At 37.9% G+C, this 15,526-nt stretch overlaps 1 protein-coding gene across 2 annotated transcripts; it reads right to left on the reverse strand.

Moving 5' to 3' along the window:
* Nucleotides 1-1,594: 1,594 nt before the first annotated feature.
* On the reverse strand, nt 1,595-15,321 carry ETAA1 (ETAA1 activator of ATR kinase). 2 transcript variants are annotated; one of them, XM_073339463.1, is made up of 7 exons: nt 14,976-15,321; nt 12,367-12,504; nt 11,969-12,045; nt 10,864-11,106; nt 8,486-8,604; nt 5,929-8,135; nt 1,595-3,218 (listed from the first exon to the last, which is right to left on the reverse strand). In XM_073339463.1, the coding sequence occupies exons 1-7, from the start codon at nt 15,160-15,162 to the stop codon at nt 3,103-3,105; spliced, it is 3,087 nt and encodes a 1,028-aa protein (XP_073195564.1). In that variant the 5' UTR covers nt 15,163-15,321; the 3' UTR covers nt 1,595-3,102. The 2 variants fall into 2 exon arrangements, with proteins under 2 accessions (XP_073195564.1, XP_073195565.1); XM_073339464.1 differs by lacking the exon at nt 10,864-11,106 and having other exon boundaries at nt 14,976-15,316.
* Nucleotides 15,322-15,526: the final 205 nt, after the last annotated feature.

The raw sequence follows: 15,526 nt of genomic DNA on the forward strand, positions 1-15,526 counted from the left end.
AAAGGGGGCAATGTTTGGATCACCAGCCACTGCAAAGCAAGGATAATCTTTTTAAACAGCATACCAATTCAAAATGGCAGTGATATGTCAGCAAGGCTCCCAGGGATTACTAAGAAACAGTATGTTCAAGTATATTTTAATTAAAAGTATTTAACGGATACACAAATATTTGGACATGAAACATGAATAACTGACAGACAGGCATGTAAAAACGTAGGAATTGTCATACTGGCATATACTAGTGTTCTACCTAGTGTGGTATGGTTTCCAGCAGCAGCTAATATCTAAGACTTTAGAGGAAGATGTCCAGATGACCATAATGGGGTCAGAGGTATATGAAACATAATGGGCCAAGTTTATCTCCAGTACAACTTGATTAAAGTTAGTCCCTCTGTATCAGGGAATAGAAGATTCCTTTAAGTATTCCACAGGTGGGTATAATTTAGTCCCTAATTTTCTGAACTGTGGATCCTGACTTGTGTAGCACTTACCAACATGAAAGACTCCCTTCCTTCCACTCCCTCTTCTCAGATAAATATAAGATCACTATCATAATATTTTTAAAGTCAGAAATTATCCAGGTTTCCTTTACACTGCATCTTTTCCAGAGAAACAGCTTTCAGGAGAGACACCCCCCGAATCAAACACTGTTCCCAATGAAGCCTAACTTGTACCTTTTCCAACAGCAAAAAGTACTTATTTTGCTTCTGGTATGCCTATATCAATACACCTAAATATTATTTTGCTTTTCCTATAGTCTTAAGGCTGATTATAAAGGTTTTTTCCATAAAGCAACCAACAAAATTACTTACTAGATGCAGTATTGGCCAAGAAAGTACTCTGATGAGAGATGTTGTCCTGAGATATTTTACATTTTTCCAGAGCAAAATGGAGACAGGAAGTCCCATCAGATATACAATTCAAACCATGTTGTAGAATAAACATGATTTCTGCTGTAACTACCACATGGGGTTCCTTTTAAGTGGCAGAGTGAACACTAAAATCTGTTAGATGCCTCTCCAATCTTCTTGTTTGCACACAGCTGCCAGTTGAATGTAGGTACAGTAGTCCTCATCAATGCTAAATCTTCAAATTTGGAAATGTGCTACTGCTTTTTATATTATCTTTTAAGTTAACATTTAAGAAGATTGGTATAAACAGCACCATGATCATGCTAGCCTGGTAACTGCTTTCCAGCTGAAAGAAGTCCCTTTACTAGTACAAGCAACCACCATTATTACTAGTCTTACAGCAGCACCTACAGAACACAAATGAGATCAGGGTGCCATTGTATCTACATAGTAGACGTCAGTTCTTACCCCAGACAGCTTATAGTCTAAATAGACCAGACAAAGGAGATATTATGCCAATGTTATAGATAGGGAACTGAGGCACAGAAAGATTAAGTGACTTGCCCAAAGTGACAGATGAAATTCATGACAAAAAATCAGGTATTAAACTCAGATTTCTTGACTCCCAGTCCAGTGTTCTAACCACAAGACCAGCCTTCCTTCTTTTCCATGCTTTGGAACATTCTTCACTAAAATTTACTTTTAGCCTGACAATTTCCCAATCACAGAACAAAATAGAATACTGAGATGTAAAAATTGCAAGTTTAATAATGGTTTACAAATATACAATATTTACATTTGTAAGTTTTACAAACCAAAAGCACAGTCTACAGCAGATGAAGACTTTTTGACCCTTTGGCTGCACTCAAATTATTTATTTACAAAACCAGATCAAATAATTTTTCATAATGTCAAAAGTGATATCAAAACATTTTAAACTGAAAGCAGCTTTCTGTTGTGACATGCCTACCAGCTTAACCAAATGTAATTTTACAATTTGAACTCATTCACCATGTATCACTTGAAACAGAGCTTCAAAACTCCAGTTCATCAGGTCAAATAAGGAAGAGGATAGCATTTGATCCACCATGTTTAAGTGCTTTACTGGCCAAGGGTTACACCAAAAAATCTATTTCAAACTGAGAACATAGTTAGGAAGTTTCAGGCAGTTTAACACTGAACTGATTAAAGCAGTTGTACTACAATCTTCTGCATTGTGTAGTTCATTCCAATCACATTTAACCAAATGAAGTCATACCTATACAAGAGTCAACAGGCCAGATCATTAACTCAAAAAAAAACCCAAAAAACCTGTAATTCCATTTAAGTCAATGTAGCTATTCTGATTTACACCATTTGAGGATCTGGCCTAATAGATTCTATTTTCCCTACACAGTTTGATGGGTCAGTAAAGTAGCATTAGCTGCATTTTAATTAACCACTTAATTCTTGTTTTTGGAAGATGGGTGGCATAACCAGGAACCCCTTCAAAATGGTAACCAGGAAAACAATATCTCTAACTCTTAAGGGAAGAAACAAAAAAAAGTGTGTTTTTTTCAATACAATGTCTTGATCTTACAGATTAGCTAGCTGCTATGCTAGGTTCCTTCTTTACCACATGTATACTAGTCCATCACTTAAAAGAAGCAGACTGACAGACTCTCCAGATTGTGTGTATTTCCACTAATTTTCTGAGGGCTGGACTTGTTCTAATCAGTGAGCACTAACTTCATCTTTTGACAGCTGAATTTTTAGGCTCTCATCTCCGTGAGTTAGTTTCAAGTTTACCAAAACCAGTTTGAGAACCACAAAGATATAATAAATGCACACACTAATGTTTGAGCCTACTCACTTCATAGATTAAAAAAAAATCTTGCTGGTAACTGAGAAACAAAGAAAAACAACAGAAATGTGAATGAACTTTATGCTGTATTCCTTTGAGCACTTTAAATACTATTCACGTGAATTTTAAACCACACAGCTGCAACATGTGAGAGTACCAGTGTGTACACAATATTGAACTTCATTGTAATGGCTATTAAGACACTTGGAGGAAACTGTTTACAACTGTAAACTATTTTTTTTAATGAATTTAACATATAGTCCAGCATCAATTTCTCACACAGAAGTCAAGTAAACAAGATCAAGATGAGCATCACAGGCAGAATTTTAAAAATGGTTCAGTCTTTATTACAATCATTACAAATTTCCCTACCCAACTAATTAAAAGGCAAAAAAATCCAGGCCAAATTCAAGTATCTTTGACAAATGTTTGCATTCTGGATTTTCTTCGAGCAAGAGCTTCTTGTTTTTTCCTTTCAATTTCTTCTTGAGAACATTTTCTGTTTTTCTGTTCTATCACAAATGCTGCAAATATAAAATATGCATTAGGGGCCTTCAAACTTGTTCAGTATGTATTTTTAGTTGTCTGTCTTCAGTGTCTGAAGATAAATGGCAGCAACACACTGTACTGACAAATGAGGAACCCAAGTTAAAAAATGGCCTATAAAATAAAGTCCATCCTTAAGGCAGGAAGCGGAAACATACATTACCTTTGTATTGCTGCTGAAGGCTACTTACTACCCAATGTACAGGGAAGCAGACATTTGCTTAAAGGAAATTTTACTGCTGCCCTTCAAGTGAACTTTATGACATCAGAAATCAAAAAATAGACTACAATGGGTTAAGAAAGTGAAGGCTATTGGAGTGAAAAGGGTTCTAAATCCAAGTGGGTTAGGTAGAGATACTGGTATCAGATTGTACAGACACAGGGGTCAGGTATAGCACAGGCGTCAAAACAGATAGGACCAGCGGGATAGAAATAAGGTCAAAACCAACAAAAAACAGGAGACAGGGACATGATAGCTAAGCATAACATTTTATGTGTTTTCCTATAGAGCAGTAAATTAGCATGCACTAAAATTCTGGCCCCACTGAAATCAAATGAAAAACTCCCACTAAAGTCAGTATGACCAGGATTTCACCTATGATGCTATTTTCCTATTAACATAGCTTAGAATATGTGGCCTTTCACCTTAGAGAAATAAGATGAAGGGCATAAAGTCAGTTAAGGCAACTACATATGTGGGTAAAAATATAAGTACAGGTTTCAAGAGAGATTACTTGCCAAACTCTATACGTATTTGTGGTTAACGTCTCAGCAATGAGATGGATTGTTATCCCTTCAGTGAGGATGGGAAATTTAGATTAAAATACAGAATTACCACCCAAAAAGAACTGAAAGCAATGCTATAGAGTACAAGATATTTCCTATATTTAATGACCAATGTATTCTGTCAATAAGTCCAAACATTACTATCAAGGAAAGCTATTTATTCCTTGAGGTTAACTCTCCAAAAAGGTAAATCAGAAAGTGTTGCAGCAAGCAGATATAGTAATTCACACCAATTCCCTGGTATAAGGAGACAAGATTTCCTTGTTGCTAAGTGCTAACGTAATTGAAGCATTCACCGGTCACTGTTTTGGAGACCAGTGCTGTCAACCAATGACATCAAGGAGCTGAATTTTCTTCTAGAACATATTCTAATAGTTTTTGGGTGGTGTGGTTTTTTATGTTTTGTAATAATTTCCCAGATTGCTACTTCCCACTTACCCGCTGTCCCAGGTATGAAAAAAAGAAAAGGACTGGAAGATATGACACAAAACAAAATAATCCATAACGCTACTTGAATGAGTCAGTGGTTTGGCAAAGTACAGATACCTCCAAATGCAGATGATGTTTGTTACTATGTGAGAGAGTTCGGTATTTTTGTAGCTGTGATTTCTGAACTTCTGCACTGACACGGTATGTTTTAAAGGTGAACTACAAACAAAACATCAGTAGTTCAGCTTCACCAACATTTCATATTGAAAAGAAACTTCACAAAGCCATGCAGTGAACTAAAATCCTGAACTGACTGTTGGCTGGTTCCATGCCCAAGCATGTTTCCCTAGTAACTGATCAGTGCTTGCAGCAAGAAGCTTTGGAAAGAGCTGGGTATGCTTAAATAGGCTTGGGGACAATGATACAAGAGCCAATCAGTTAGCCCATTCCCCCATCAGCAACCAGTAGAAACCAACTGACAGACTTGGGAACAGATAGGAAAATGTAAGTTTTTAGATTACATGGTGAATACCCTACTTCACTGGCACATTTGTGCAAAGAGCAGATACTGATGCAGGCCAAGGTTTTCCCAAGTGACTAGTGTCTGGAGTGCCAATTTCAGGTGCCTAACTTGAGACACTTACATTCATCCCCTGAAAATCAGGACCCTTTAAAGTATCCAATCTTTGACACCCAAAAATTTAGCAATCCCAAATCAAGTCTCTCTTAAAAATCTTGGTTGAAGTAAGTGGCATTTTGACATTTAATTTGCAGTTCACATTTAAAATCAAACGTAAGCTTCAGAGAACAGTGACTGACAAAGGGTGAGACGTTCTGGCAATGCTGAAATATGGTATGTTCAGAAGTGTCATCAAGACACACTGGACCCTATGAGCACTTATAGGTAGGGTCAAGTATTTTGGCAAATGAGTGAAAAGTGGGGGTGGAGGGCGTATTCCTTCAAATATAGGAAGGAAAGGGAGGTTTTCCAAAACAGATTTTCATTTTTGAAAAAGAGTAAGATAAAGTAAGAATAGGAGTACTTGTGGCACCTTAGAAACGAACAAATTTATTAGAGCATAAGCTTTCGTGGGCTACAGCCCACTTCATCAGATGCATAGAATGGAACACATAGCAAGATATACACATCATACATATATACAAACTGTGAGAGGCTAATTAGTTAAGATGAGCTATTATCAGCAGGAGGAAAAAAAAACTTTTGTAGTGATAATCAAGATGGCCCATTTAGACAGTTGACAAGAAGGTGTGAGGATACTTAACTTAAGGAAAAGTAAGAATGTTTATTTTAAAATTGTCTCATCATGCCTAGTTTGAGAAGACCAAATACTTAAGTTTATAAAGAACATTTCAATACCATACAAAGCTTATAGTACTCAGTTTGCTTTGATGTGATTTAACACCTTACCCCCCCTCCCGCCCCCCCAGGTTAGTAATAAAAAAGAAACATACCTGTTGTTGACTCTGCCAGAGATTCTGAAAGGTGCCTCTTAAAAGGTGGCTTTTGATTCATTTTAATCTTCCCATCCAAAGGGATATTCAGTTGATTCTTGCTTTCTTCTAAACCCTGCTGAGTAACTTTGATTCCAGAAGTGCCTCCTACACATATACTTTTAGGATCCACATGAACAGCAACATGGGAATTGTTAATCTTTTTAAATGTAAACTTTGAAGGCACAACTGACATTTTGTTCATACAACTGTTATTTTGTATCTTTCCTGTGTTGTGTGAAAGATCTTGGTTGCAGCCCCCATTAAAAGCATTAGCACACCTATTTGTTATGTTAACTGGATCAATTTCAGAACTGAGGCTTCCTGCAGGCACAGAATTAGACCGATACCATTTTCCTGGAACACTGGTTGTAGTATTTGCAGAAGCAGTTTTATTATAGTTTTGGGAATGGGTATACCTGTGTTGTATAGGAACATTTGCCATTACAGCTATAGGATTTGCAGAATTTGTACAGTTCACTACATTTCCAAATGTAGTCAATCTGTCTGTAACCCTTGAGGAATTTGTACAAGGAGTACCCATCGAGCTGGTGTCCTGGTTGGCACTGATTTTTTGTGCCAATGGGTGATTAGGCAGTCCTTTCTTAGATGCTGTGAAGCTGTTATCAGCATCAGATTTGGAAGTAATACTGGCTCCTTTTATAATTATTGCTTTTTTGTTTCCATGTCTAATGTCTTGGTTCTGAGTTTGTTTTTCTACATCATCACACACCTGATACAACAAATCATCATCTTCGCAGTTTGTGTCCCAAAGACTATCAGATTCACAAAACATATCTAAAACTTCATCAGGAAACTTAGGATCATTCCAATCATCAAATGACACAGGACATTTCTTAGGCATTTCAGATTGTTTTAGGTCAGCCACGCCAGTACAGGTCACCATCTTCACTAGATCATTAGGCTTCGCATTAGTAGAAATGGATGACTGAGGGAAAATATTGTATTTGTTATTTCCATGTTTTCCAGCCTGTGTTCTATGAGGATTACAGTGTATCAAGATGGAAGAGGATCCTTTTACAGGAAAACTGGTGGGACCACATTTAGGCTGAATTCGTTCCATTCCATTCTTAAGGTCAGATTGCACTGAAATAAGAGAAGTATAGTCAGAAACTTTGTTTTGGGCACTTTTCCAAGTGGAATTTTTCTTATAAGCTTTAACATCATGCTCCACATGTAAAAACCCAGTCTGTATCTTTGAATTTTCCATCTCATTATTTGGTTTCTGGAAAGAAAGAGATTTTGCAGCATCTTGTATTGTTTCACTATTTTGTTTCAGAGGTGCATATTGAATACTGTTGGATTTGGATGAAAAACTAACACCAATTACAGAATTAGAAGTATTTGTTCTTTCCTTAGTTTTACTAAGGCCATTGAAAGCATGTGTACTTGGCTTTTTACGAGCTGATAAAGCTTTTTCAGGAGTACTAATCAGTTTAGGTGTCTGGGTAATCTGCATTACAAAGGAATCATCTGCCAATAAATCAATATCCCAATCATCAAAGTCATCATGAGCTACTTCAGCAGGCTTACTAGAGATCAATGATTCTATCTTAGAGGATGTTAAACTTTGTTTTGGCAGCAAAGGAATATTCTTAGCTTCTGGAGCTGCAATCTGGTTCACACTTTCTAATGCACATGTTGAACCTTGCTTCTGGCACATCTCTTTTGCAATGTGCTGCTTGATTACTGTACTTTCCTTAAAAGTGTGCTTCTCCTCCCCCAAGGGGCTTTTGCTTTCATGGAAACTATTGTTTAGGGAAATAGCTGATAGGTCTTGGCTCAACTGTCCACTACATTTCTGGGTAGAGCAATCAAAAAGGGCATTAAGGGCCACTTCGGCCTCAAGGTCTAAAGACTTCTGGCTGCTAGTTTGACATTCTAGAGCAGGGATGCCAGTGCTCTCTCTAACTGGCTTCAAGGACAGAACAGTAGGTGTTTCAGAATCTTCATCAAGGACTGACTGCAGATTTTTCATCTGTGCATCATCTTTATAATTATTTAAAGTCTCTGCCTCTGAAGTAGTCTTAATAAAACCATTGCACTGACCATCTTGCTCCTGGATTATATCTAGCTCTACCTGGTTTCTATCAAATTGCTTAGCCAACTTCATCAGTTCCTCTTCAGTATTTTTTATTTTATGATCTCTAAATGGAAAAACAGAAAAAAAGTCAAATACTGAAGAATACTTTGCAAAGTGTAACCAGCTTACTCTCTAGTTTAACAAATGTATCTAGATAGGATATGATTAAAAATCTCTAAACAAAACATATATAATTAATTTAACTGTCAAGGTATATCCCTTTACTGCAACCAATGACCATGCCATTTTAAAAGATTACAAAGTAAAGGATAAAAGTATTACCATGTATTGACTCTGATAATGTACAGACTGTATTCATGAATCCCATAAATTCATGGATTCAATGAAATGCTGCTTCCCTTACACGAAAGCACAACTTCTTTGGTGTATAAGCTAAAGTGAATTTGAACTTACCGTGTACCATTTAATTTTGTCCTCGTTCTCACTTTTACTACTCCAGGTGTACAGGGAATAGCATCCTCACCAATCCACATCCCTAGAAGAGATCCCTCAGAACAGCCTCGTTTTTCATCCTGAACAATTAAGATTAAATTGGCACTACTTAGCAATTTGATTTAAATTAAAGATTTCCCTATACACACAAGTTGCACTGGTTTAATTTAAATTTTAATTTAAAGTTTTAAAACAGATTAAACTGGTACAAACCTGGCTATAAGTTAAAGGCACAAGCTAAATCAACATAAACCAGGTTTAAGCCAATGTAAGACTTCAAAGACAAAGTTGAACTAATTTAACTACACCAGTTTAAAAACCACAACTTTAAATAAAGTGGTGCAACTTTGTGTCTAGACCTAGTTTAGGATATTACTATATTAAACAGGCAAAGTACCAAAGCGAATGATTACAATAAAATATTCTACAACTTCACTTAGCAAACTTTATTTTAATCTACTAAGACAGTTACCTAAGATGTGCTCTCTTTGTTTACCTATTAAAACAGTGCTGACAAATTACAGAAATTCAGAAAATCATATTGAGGATGTCTCTTGAACAGGAGCAAGTTCTGCATTCTTCCATTACACCACCACAAGATATTTTCAGATAAATTAGTAGAAATAAATAGAATTTAGAACTTAAATAAAAATTGGTCCAGAGCTCTAAAGTTCAGATCTGCATCTGAACTCTCTCAAAGTTCTTAGGTATACAGATCTGTGAATGTGATCCACGGACACTTATAAACAACAATAAAAAAGAATGAAGATGCAGAATTACTGTATATAAGCCAGAGGAAGTGGCTCGAGTTTTACTGGCCAGTAATGGAAAAGAGCTTTTATTTTAGGGAAAAATGATGGTACCAGCAAAAGGTAATCCACACACTGTCAAAAAGTGTGAATAAGAAGCTGCAGTCCAAGGCAGGGCCATAAATGGTGCAAGAGAGAGCAATAACTTATACCACAAAAGGGGAGGCACAGTTAATTGTTTCTTTGATAATGACTTTCAAATCCCACACGAAGATTTTTTTTTTCAAATATTATGCTCTTGCTTCAAAATACAGAAAACATTTTAAACGGTGTCAAATAGTAGGCATATTTTTGCCTGCTGAAGATTACCCAATTGTGTCAGAAAGACAGATTTTCTTATGGATCTTATGCTTCAGTAAAAGATGGCCCAGCTGCTAGAATAGCATCTTGTTTACTTTGTCAAATTCCAGGCTCTGGATGACAATTACACAGGTGCACTGGCATCAACCATGAAAACTGACTAGGATTATAAACAGACATTACTAACTTCATCTACTAGAATAATCAAGCAATTTAATTATATCAATGCTATTGCGCAGTCTTTCCTCATCTTAATCTTGTATGGTTCCTGCACTTTGCTAGTCTTTATTTCAAGATCATTCATATTTTAGGGGCAAAATAAGATTAATTGTCTTCTTTCCATGGTTAGATTATTTTTTGTTGTTGAAAGAAACAAAAAGGAATAAGACTGGAATGGCAACACAAAATGAATAAGGTATTTTAAATTGTTAAAAGTTACTATATTTTCCAGGATTTTGGATTTCCAGTTTAAACACCAATATAAAAAGTTGACAAGATTAACAGTCACTCAACTGTTACTATTTATAGTCAGTTTACATCAGTAACTGTACTAAAATACTAAAAACTGTATTAAAATTCCATACATTAGATATAAACAAAAGTATAAAAAAACAAAGTATTCTTGAAAGCCCATTCATGTTTAGCAGAATACGAACGCTTTATCTAAGAATATTGCTTTTTAGAAATGTAACTAAGAAATCAAAGCCAAAAGGTATTCAGAAACTGGAAATGAGGGAGAATGTGTATACATATATTAGAGCCTGGACCATCCTTTCATTTAATCTGATTTACACAAATAACGTAACATTATGTACCTTTAGAAAGATGTTGGGAATACACAAAAGGATATAATTTATAAAAATGTTCAAAGGGAAATGGCAAAAATTAAAACAAATCTGACATACAAATTTAAATTGACTTCAATTTTGATATTCTTTTTTTAATCTCAAATTCTGCAAGCTCCTGCTTGCCACTAACTGTCTTTTATCTATTATGTGAGCTACTCCTTCTAGCCAATTTACAAGATTAAATGTAAAGGGCCACATCCTCACCTGTTATACACTGTCTTAATAGACTTATGTGAATTTACACCAGCTGAGGATTTAACCCCAAGAGTGCAATGTGCTGGCTATCTTACAACCACCAATTATAAGACACTCAAAATTAAAATTCTTATTTCAGGCTTGTTTAAGATATGAATAATAAAATTTATCTTTTACTGTACTGTACTTCTTGTAACTTTACATTCACAGGAAATTCAGACTTGATGGTGCCTTTTATGAGAGTCTGTGGCCAGCAGAGAACTGCATGTTGTATCATTTTCTTGCTGCTCCAACTTTTTAATTTTAATTGTAGAAATATTATTTTAACAAACTGAGCTGCATGGAGAGTCTGAAAAATTATCCCAAGGGCAGGCCTCTGAGCAACATAATTGGCTTCAACAGGCAAAGTAGTCCAAAGGAGAATGTACATCTAAGAAAACAAGAAAGCAGCAGAAACAGAAAAATAAAAATGGAGATGGCAGAGGGAGGCAAGGCAAGGAAACAAACTGAGAACGTTGTAAAAGGAGGGAAGGAATAAAAGCAAGTTACACAAGAGAAATAAGGAGGAAAGACTGAACTTCTGAAAGGAAGGCAAAAAGTAACTCTTCCAAGTAATTTCAGAACTCAACCTGGGAGCAGGATCAGTCTCTAAATCCAGGAACACATTAAATCATTTGGAGAACTAGGTTATTTTACAGGTATGGCATGGATGTGTGTTTGGAAAGCTAGAACTCACCATAAGCAGAGAACACTATGATTTAACAAAAAGGAGGGCACAAAAAACTGAAAGCTATGGTAACTTGCATGGTGTTAGCACGGTAAATGGAGAGGAACCACCTAGTAAATATAATATGCCTAAAATTATACATTTGAAACTAAAAGTGGTTGAAATAGAACATGCCACTGCATTTTCTACAAGAAATGGATCACTATCACCCCTTTTGAAGCTAACGTCTTCTAAAAATTGGGGCTAGTGCCTGTTCAAATTTCTGCACTGAATGTCATATGGGTAATTTTTTAACCCCAAAAATGAACGTATGAAGTCAAAGATCTGACAAAAAGAATCAAAATAGTCAAATGTTATGCTTGTGATTTTAAATTCAACATGACAAATATGCTAATGCAAATATTAGAAAAACTAAGAATCTCAGTCTTTTACTATGAGAAAGAGATTATGGAGACTAACCAACTGCCTTTTCCCCTGGTTTGCAGGCACAGGCAACTACAGCACCATTTTTAACCTTTGATTTTTGCATAAAGTACTAAGTGTTGCTCGAGGAAATTATAATTACCTGTGGAGCAATACGATTAACAATATCTGAAATGTCAACTGTACATCTACTGGTAGCCTGTTTCTTTCTTTCATTACCTATAAAAGAAAAACCTTTGTATAAACTGTCAAACATGACAAACCCAAGTTTCCCAGGTAGAAACATTTCACATACAGCTGCTAAATTCAAAATTATATTAAGTGTGGTATCACAGTATTTACTATGATGTCAATAAAAAGCCAGCCAGCCATACTAAGAAACGGCATTAAAAATGGATTTTACTGATGAAGAGTTTCTGTAGTAAAAAAAAAAAAAAAAGTTCAAACATCTACAGTCTACTCCATCCAACTGTACATTTCAAATGGTCATTTACTTTCTAAAAAGCACACTAGAAATAAGAACTCTTTGGTAATAGTTACCTAGTTTGTGTGTAATTGGCGAATGAGGATCCCAAAAAATTTCTTGTTGTATATCAGTATCATTGGCTGGAGAACTGAAGGTAGGTAACCTTGATCTGCTATTTAATGATCTCTTCGGAGTCTTATATAAACATGATTCTGTGCGAACATAAAGTAAGATTTCCCATATAAGAAATTAGCACTAGTAAAAAAATTATGATTGAATTTAACTCAAAATACACAAAACAGACCCCATGGACCAAGTGCACACATTTTATAACCTGCAAGATGAAAGAAACTATATACAATCACTCCCTAACAATTTTTCAATTTAGACAAACTACATTTTTCATTATTACATATTAAGTTCAGAATATGACTTGTCAGCTACATTACTGCAGACAGAACAGTAAATCCATTTTCAGAATGCACTGCAGGACACAGAAAGCAAGATATTCAGCACCTAGCAGTAAGAATGAAAATTATCGAATAGGTCAATATAGTGCATTGCCCCACCAGTGGGATCTGATCATAAAAGTCATCTTACCAACTTGAGAGGAGATCTTTTGGTAGAAAAGAGGCTCCTCCCTCTTTTTCTTTCCCTCCACTGGGATAGGAGTTTTGTGACCTTACACTGTAGTGATCTCTGGCTACAATTTTAACCCCTCAAATCCATTAGCTGTCAGCGTAAGTTAGAACAGCCAACAGAGGGCTGTTCTAACTTACCCCTGGAGACTGGCTGTGCACGGCCGTTCCAGGACTGGGAAAATGTTTTCCACCCCACTGCCCCCAAACACTGTGTACAGTTCAACCAAACCCCAAAATCTGACCCTATATTTGTAACATTAAGGTAATTCTAGAGTGCCCTTTTTTGTCTTGTCCTGTAGGGAAGCTTATAATCCCCAATCACTATGCATTTTCACATATAATGGATAAAAACAGGTCATGGGTGTGTAAAGACAGTTGGCCATGATTAGCTACGACTCCAGTGAAACAAACAGAACAGAGTACATGAAGCGCAATTTGCTGCACCTGCCTTTTTGAAATGAACTTGGTAGTGTGGATGCAGCCTACAGATAAAGGAATTTTAAAAGACAACGCTACTAACTTTAAATATATTTGATTTTGGAAAGATGTTTTATAGTTAGAATTCAGTCTATTTTCAACATTTGTGACCTCTTAAAAATGAGCAAATCCTTAATCATACATTCAAGTTTCAAATCCAGAGGTATTAGCATAGAGAAAGGATTGCCTTTCTCTGCAGGAAACATTCCTTTCTGGTTGATCTGGGTCAGTGTTGACAAAACTGGAAGGAACTGAATGTGTGCAAGGAGCAGGACTGGGAGAGGTGTCGAGGCACAAACAAGTGTCTCACGTTCCACTACTGCCCTCCATTTAAAAAATATTAGGCTCCAATCCTACAAATTATTCCATATGAGTTCTGCAATTGAATGAAGTTCTCCTGAAGGTAATGGGGCTCTGTGAGAGCATGGAATAAATTACAGGACCATGACCGAAGTTATTTAAATGTTTTCTTGCTTAGTACCATTAAACAACATTGAAATTGAAAAGTGGAAAGCACCTTGACTTAGAAAAGAGAAAAAATAAATGGAACTTTAGCAGAAAATTCTATAGCTGCATGACACAATGCACTGACGAAAATAAGTCACCAGCAGTCAGATCACACCATGAGGTTTTTTTATACTGGATTCCCTGTTTGTACAGATGGGAATGTTCTGCTTAGAAGTTGATGGCACGATCTGCTCCATGACTACAGGGAGATGCTGCTTAAGTATTCATATGTGCATTATGATAGAATCCATTCTTTCCCGGAGTTGAGAGAAAGATTCAGGAGACAGATGAAATCTTTGGAAAAAGGGTCTCACATAACCAGAGGGTATGGGTGTTGTGTGACTGAACTTCAGTTACCCAGTTTAGGCAGTGCTGCAAATTACAAGCTTAGGTCTAGCCTGTAAATTTAAAAGACAATTCAATCATCAAGCAAAAATGGTGCTAACACCAACACCAGTTTTTAAATTTTTTGTTTACAACAAATCCTGGTTATTTCCCAGACAGCTGCAATTCACTGAAGCACAAGGCTAACTGGGCCAGTTTCCCCATTAACCAATAAGCTCTTTCAGAGCATCAGAATCTTATAAGGAGAACCACACTGATGCAATTTGAAATAAGAGACACCCCCTCTCCTTGGGCCAGCCAACCTGTCTGATGCCTTATACACACACCCAAACCGTTGCAGCGTGAAAACAACAAGCTTAGCAGTTACTGACTTGCATTAAACGTACAGCACCTAGCGCATTAGGGGCCTGCTCTCGGTAGGGCCTTTGCACAGCTGAGAGCAGTTATGGTTGCGGAAGGAGAGAACGAAATGGAAGGGTGAGGAGGTCCCCCTATGTGCCCCCGGAGCTTCAGGGAGTGGTTATCGCTTGTGGGAATACGGCTGGGGCGCCCCTCCTGGGCTGCCGTTGGGGATCCGTTCCCACAGGGTTCTGGGGTAACAAACTGGGTGAGCCCGTCTCTGCAGAGTGCTGCGCCGTACTCCCGCACCCGGGGGCGGGAAGCTGTCACCCCATGCGGGGCGGGGCGGCCCGGCCTAGCTCCTCGGGCCTCACCCTCCGCCTTGTTCTTGTTACTGGGATCGGCAGCGACAGCCGCCGCCGCCCCTCCATCTTCCGGGCCGCTTTCCCCGGTAGCCGCCGCCCTCCGCCTCCTGCACCTCCCGCCGCCGCCGCTCCGCGTCTCCGAGGCCGGGGACCTGAGGCGGAGCTTGTCACCAGCCTTCCGCCGTCTGCTAGCCATGGCGCGCAGCCCGGCGGCTCAGCATGGCGGCCCCCAACCGGCCGCTCACGCCGCCGCCATCTTCCCTAGCGCCTCGAGCTCACTCCGGTCCGGATTGGTCACAACCAGCTCGGCTGAGAGTGTGATTGGTCGCGAGCGCAGAGGCGGGCGGACGCGGCAGGGAACTATAACAGCAAGCGAAGCAGCGCTTAATGGAGCCGGTTGCCTCTTCACAATACAGACCCCGCCCACTGTCCCCTCATTACAGACTCCTCCCACTGCCCCCTCATTACACCAATCCCCTCACTACGCACCCCTCCCACTGCCCACCACCTCACTACAGACTCGCTTCTCACTACAGACCCCTCCCACTGCCTCCCTTATT

The sequence above is a fragment of the Lepidochelys kempii genome, chromosome 3 (genome assembly GCF_965140265.1).
Source record: "Lepidochelys kempii isolate rLepKem1 chromosome 3, rLepKem1.hap2, whole genome shotgun sequence".
NCBI lineage: Eukaryota > Metazoa > Chordata > Testudines > Cheloniidae > Lepidochelys > Lepidochelys kempii.

Bases quoted from the DNA above. Each gene is read 5' to 3' on its own strand.
- ETAA1 (XM_073339463.1), bottom strand. From the start codon at position 15,162: ATGGCTAGCAGACGGCGGAAGGCTGGTGACAAGCTCCGCCTCAGGTCC. The intron at 12,505-14,975 runs GTGAGGCCCGAG...ATGTTCGCACAG, and splicing joins TAACAAGAACAAGGCGGAGG to AATCATGTTTATATAAGACT. The intron at 8,136-8,485 runs GTAAGTTCAAAT...TTTTCCATTTAG, and splicing joins ACAAAATTAAATGGTACACG to AGATCATAAAATAAAAAATA.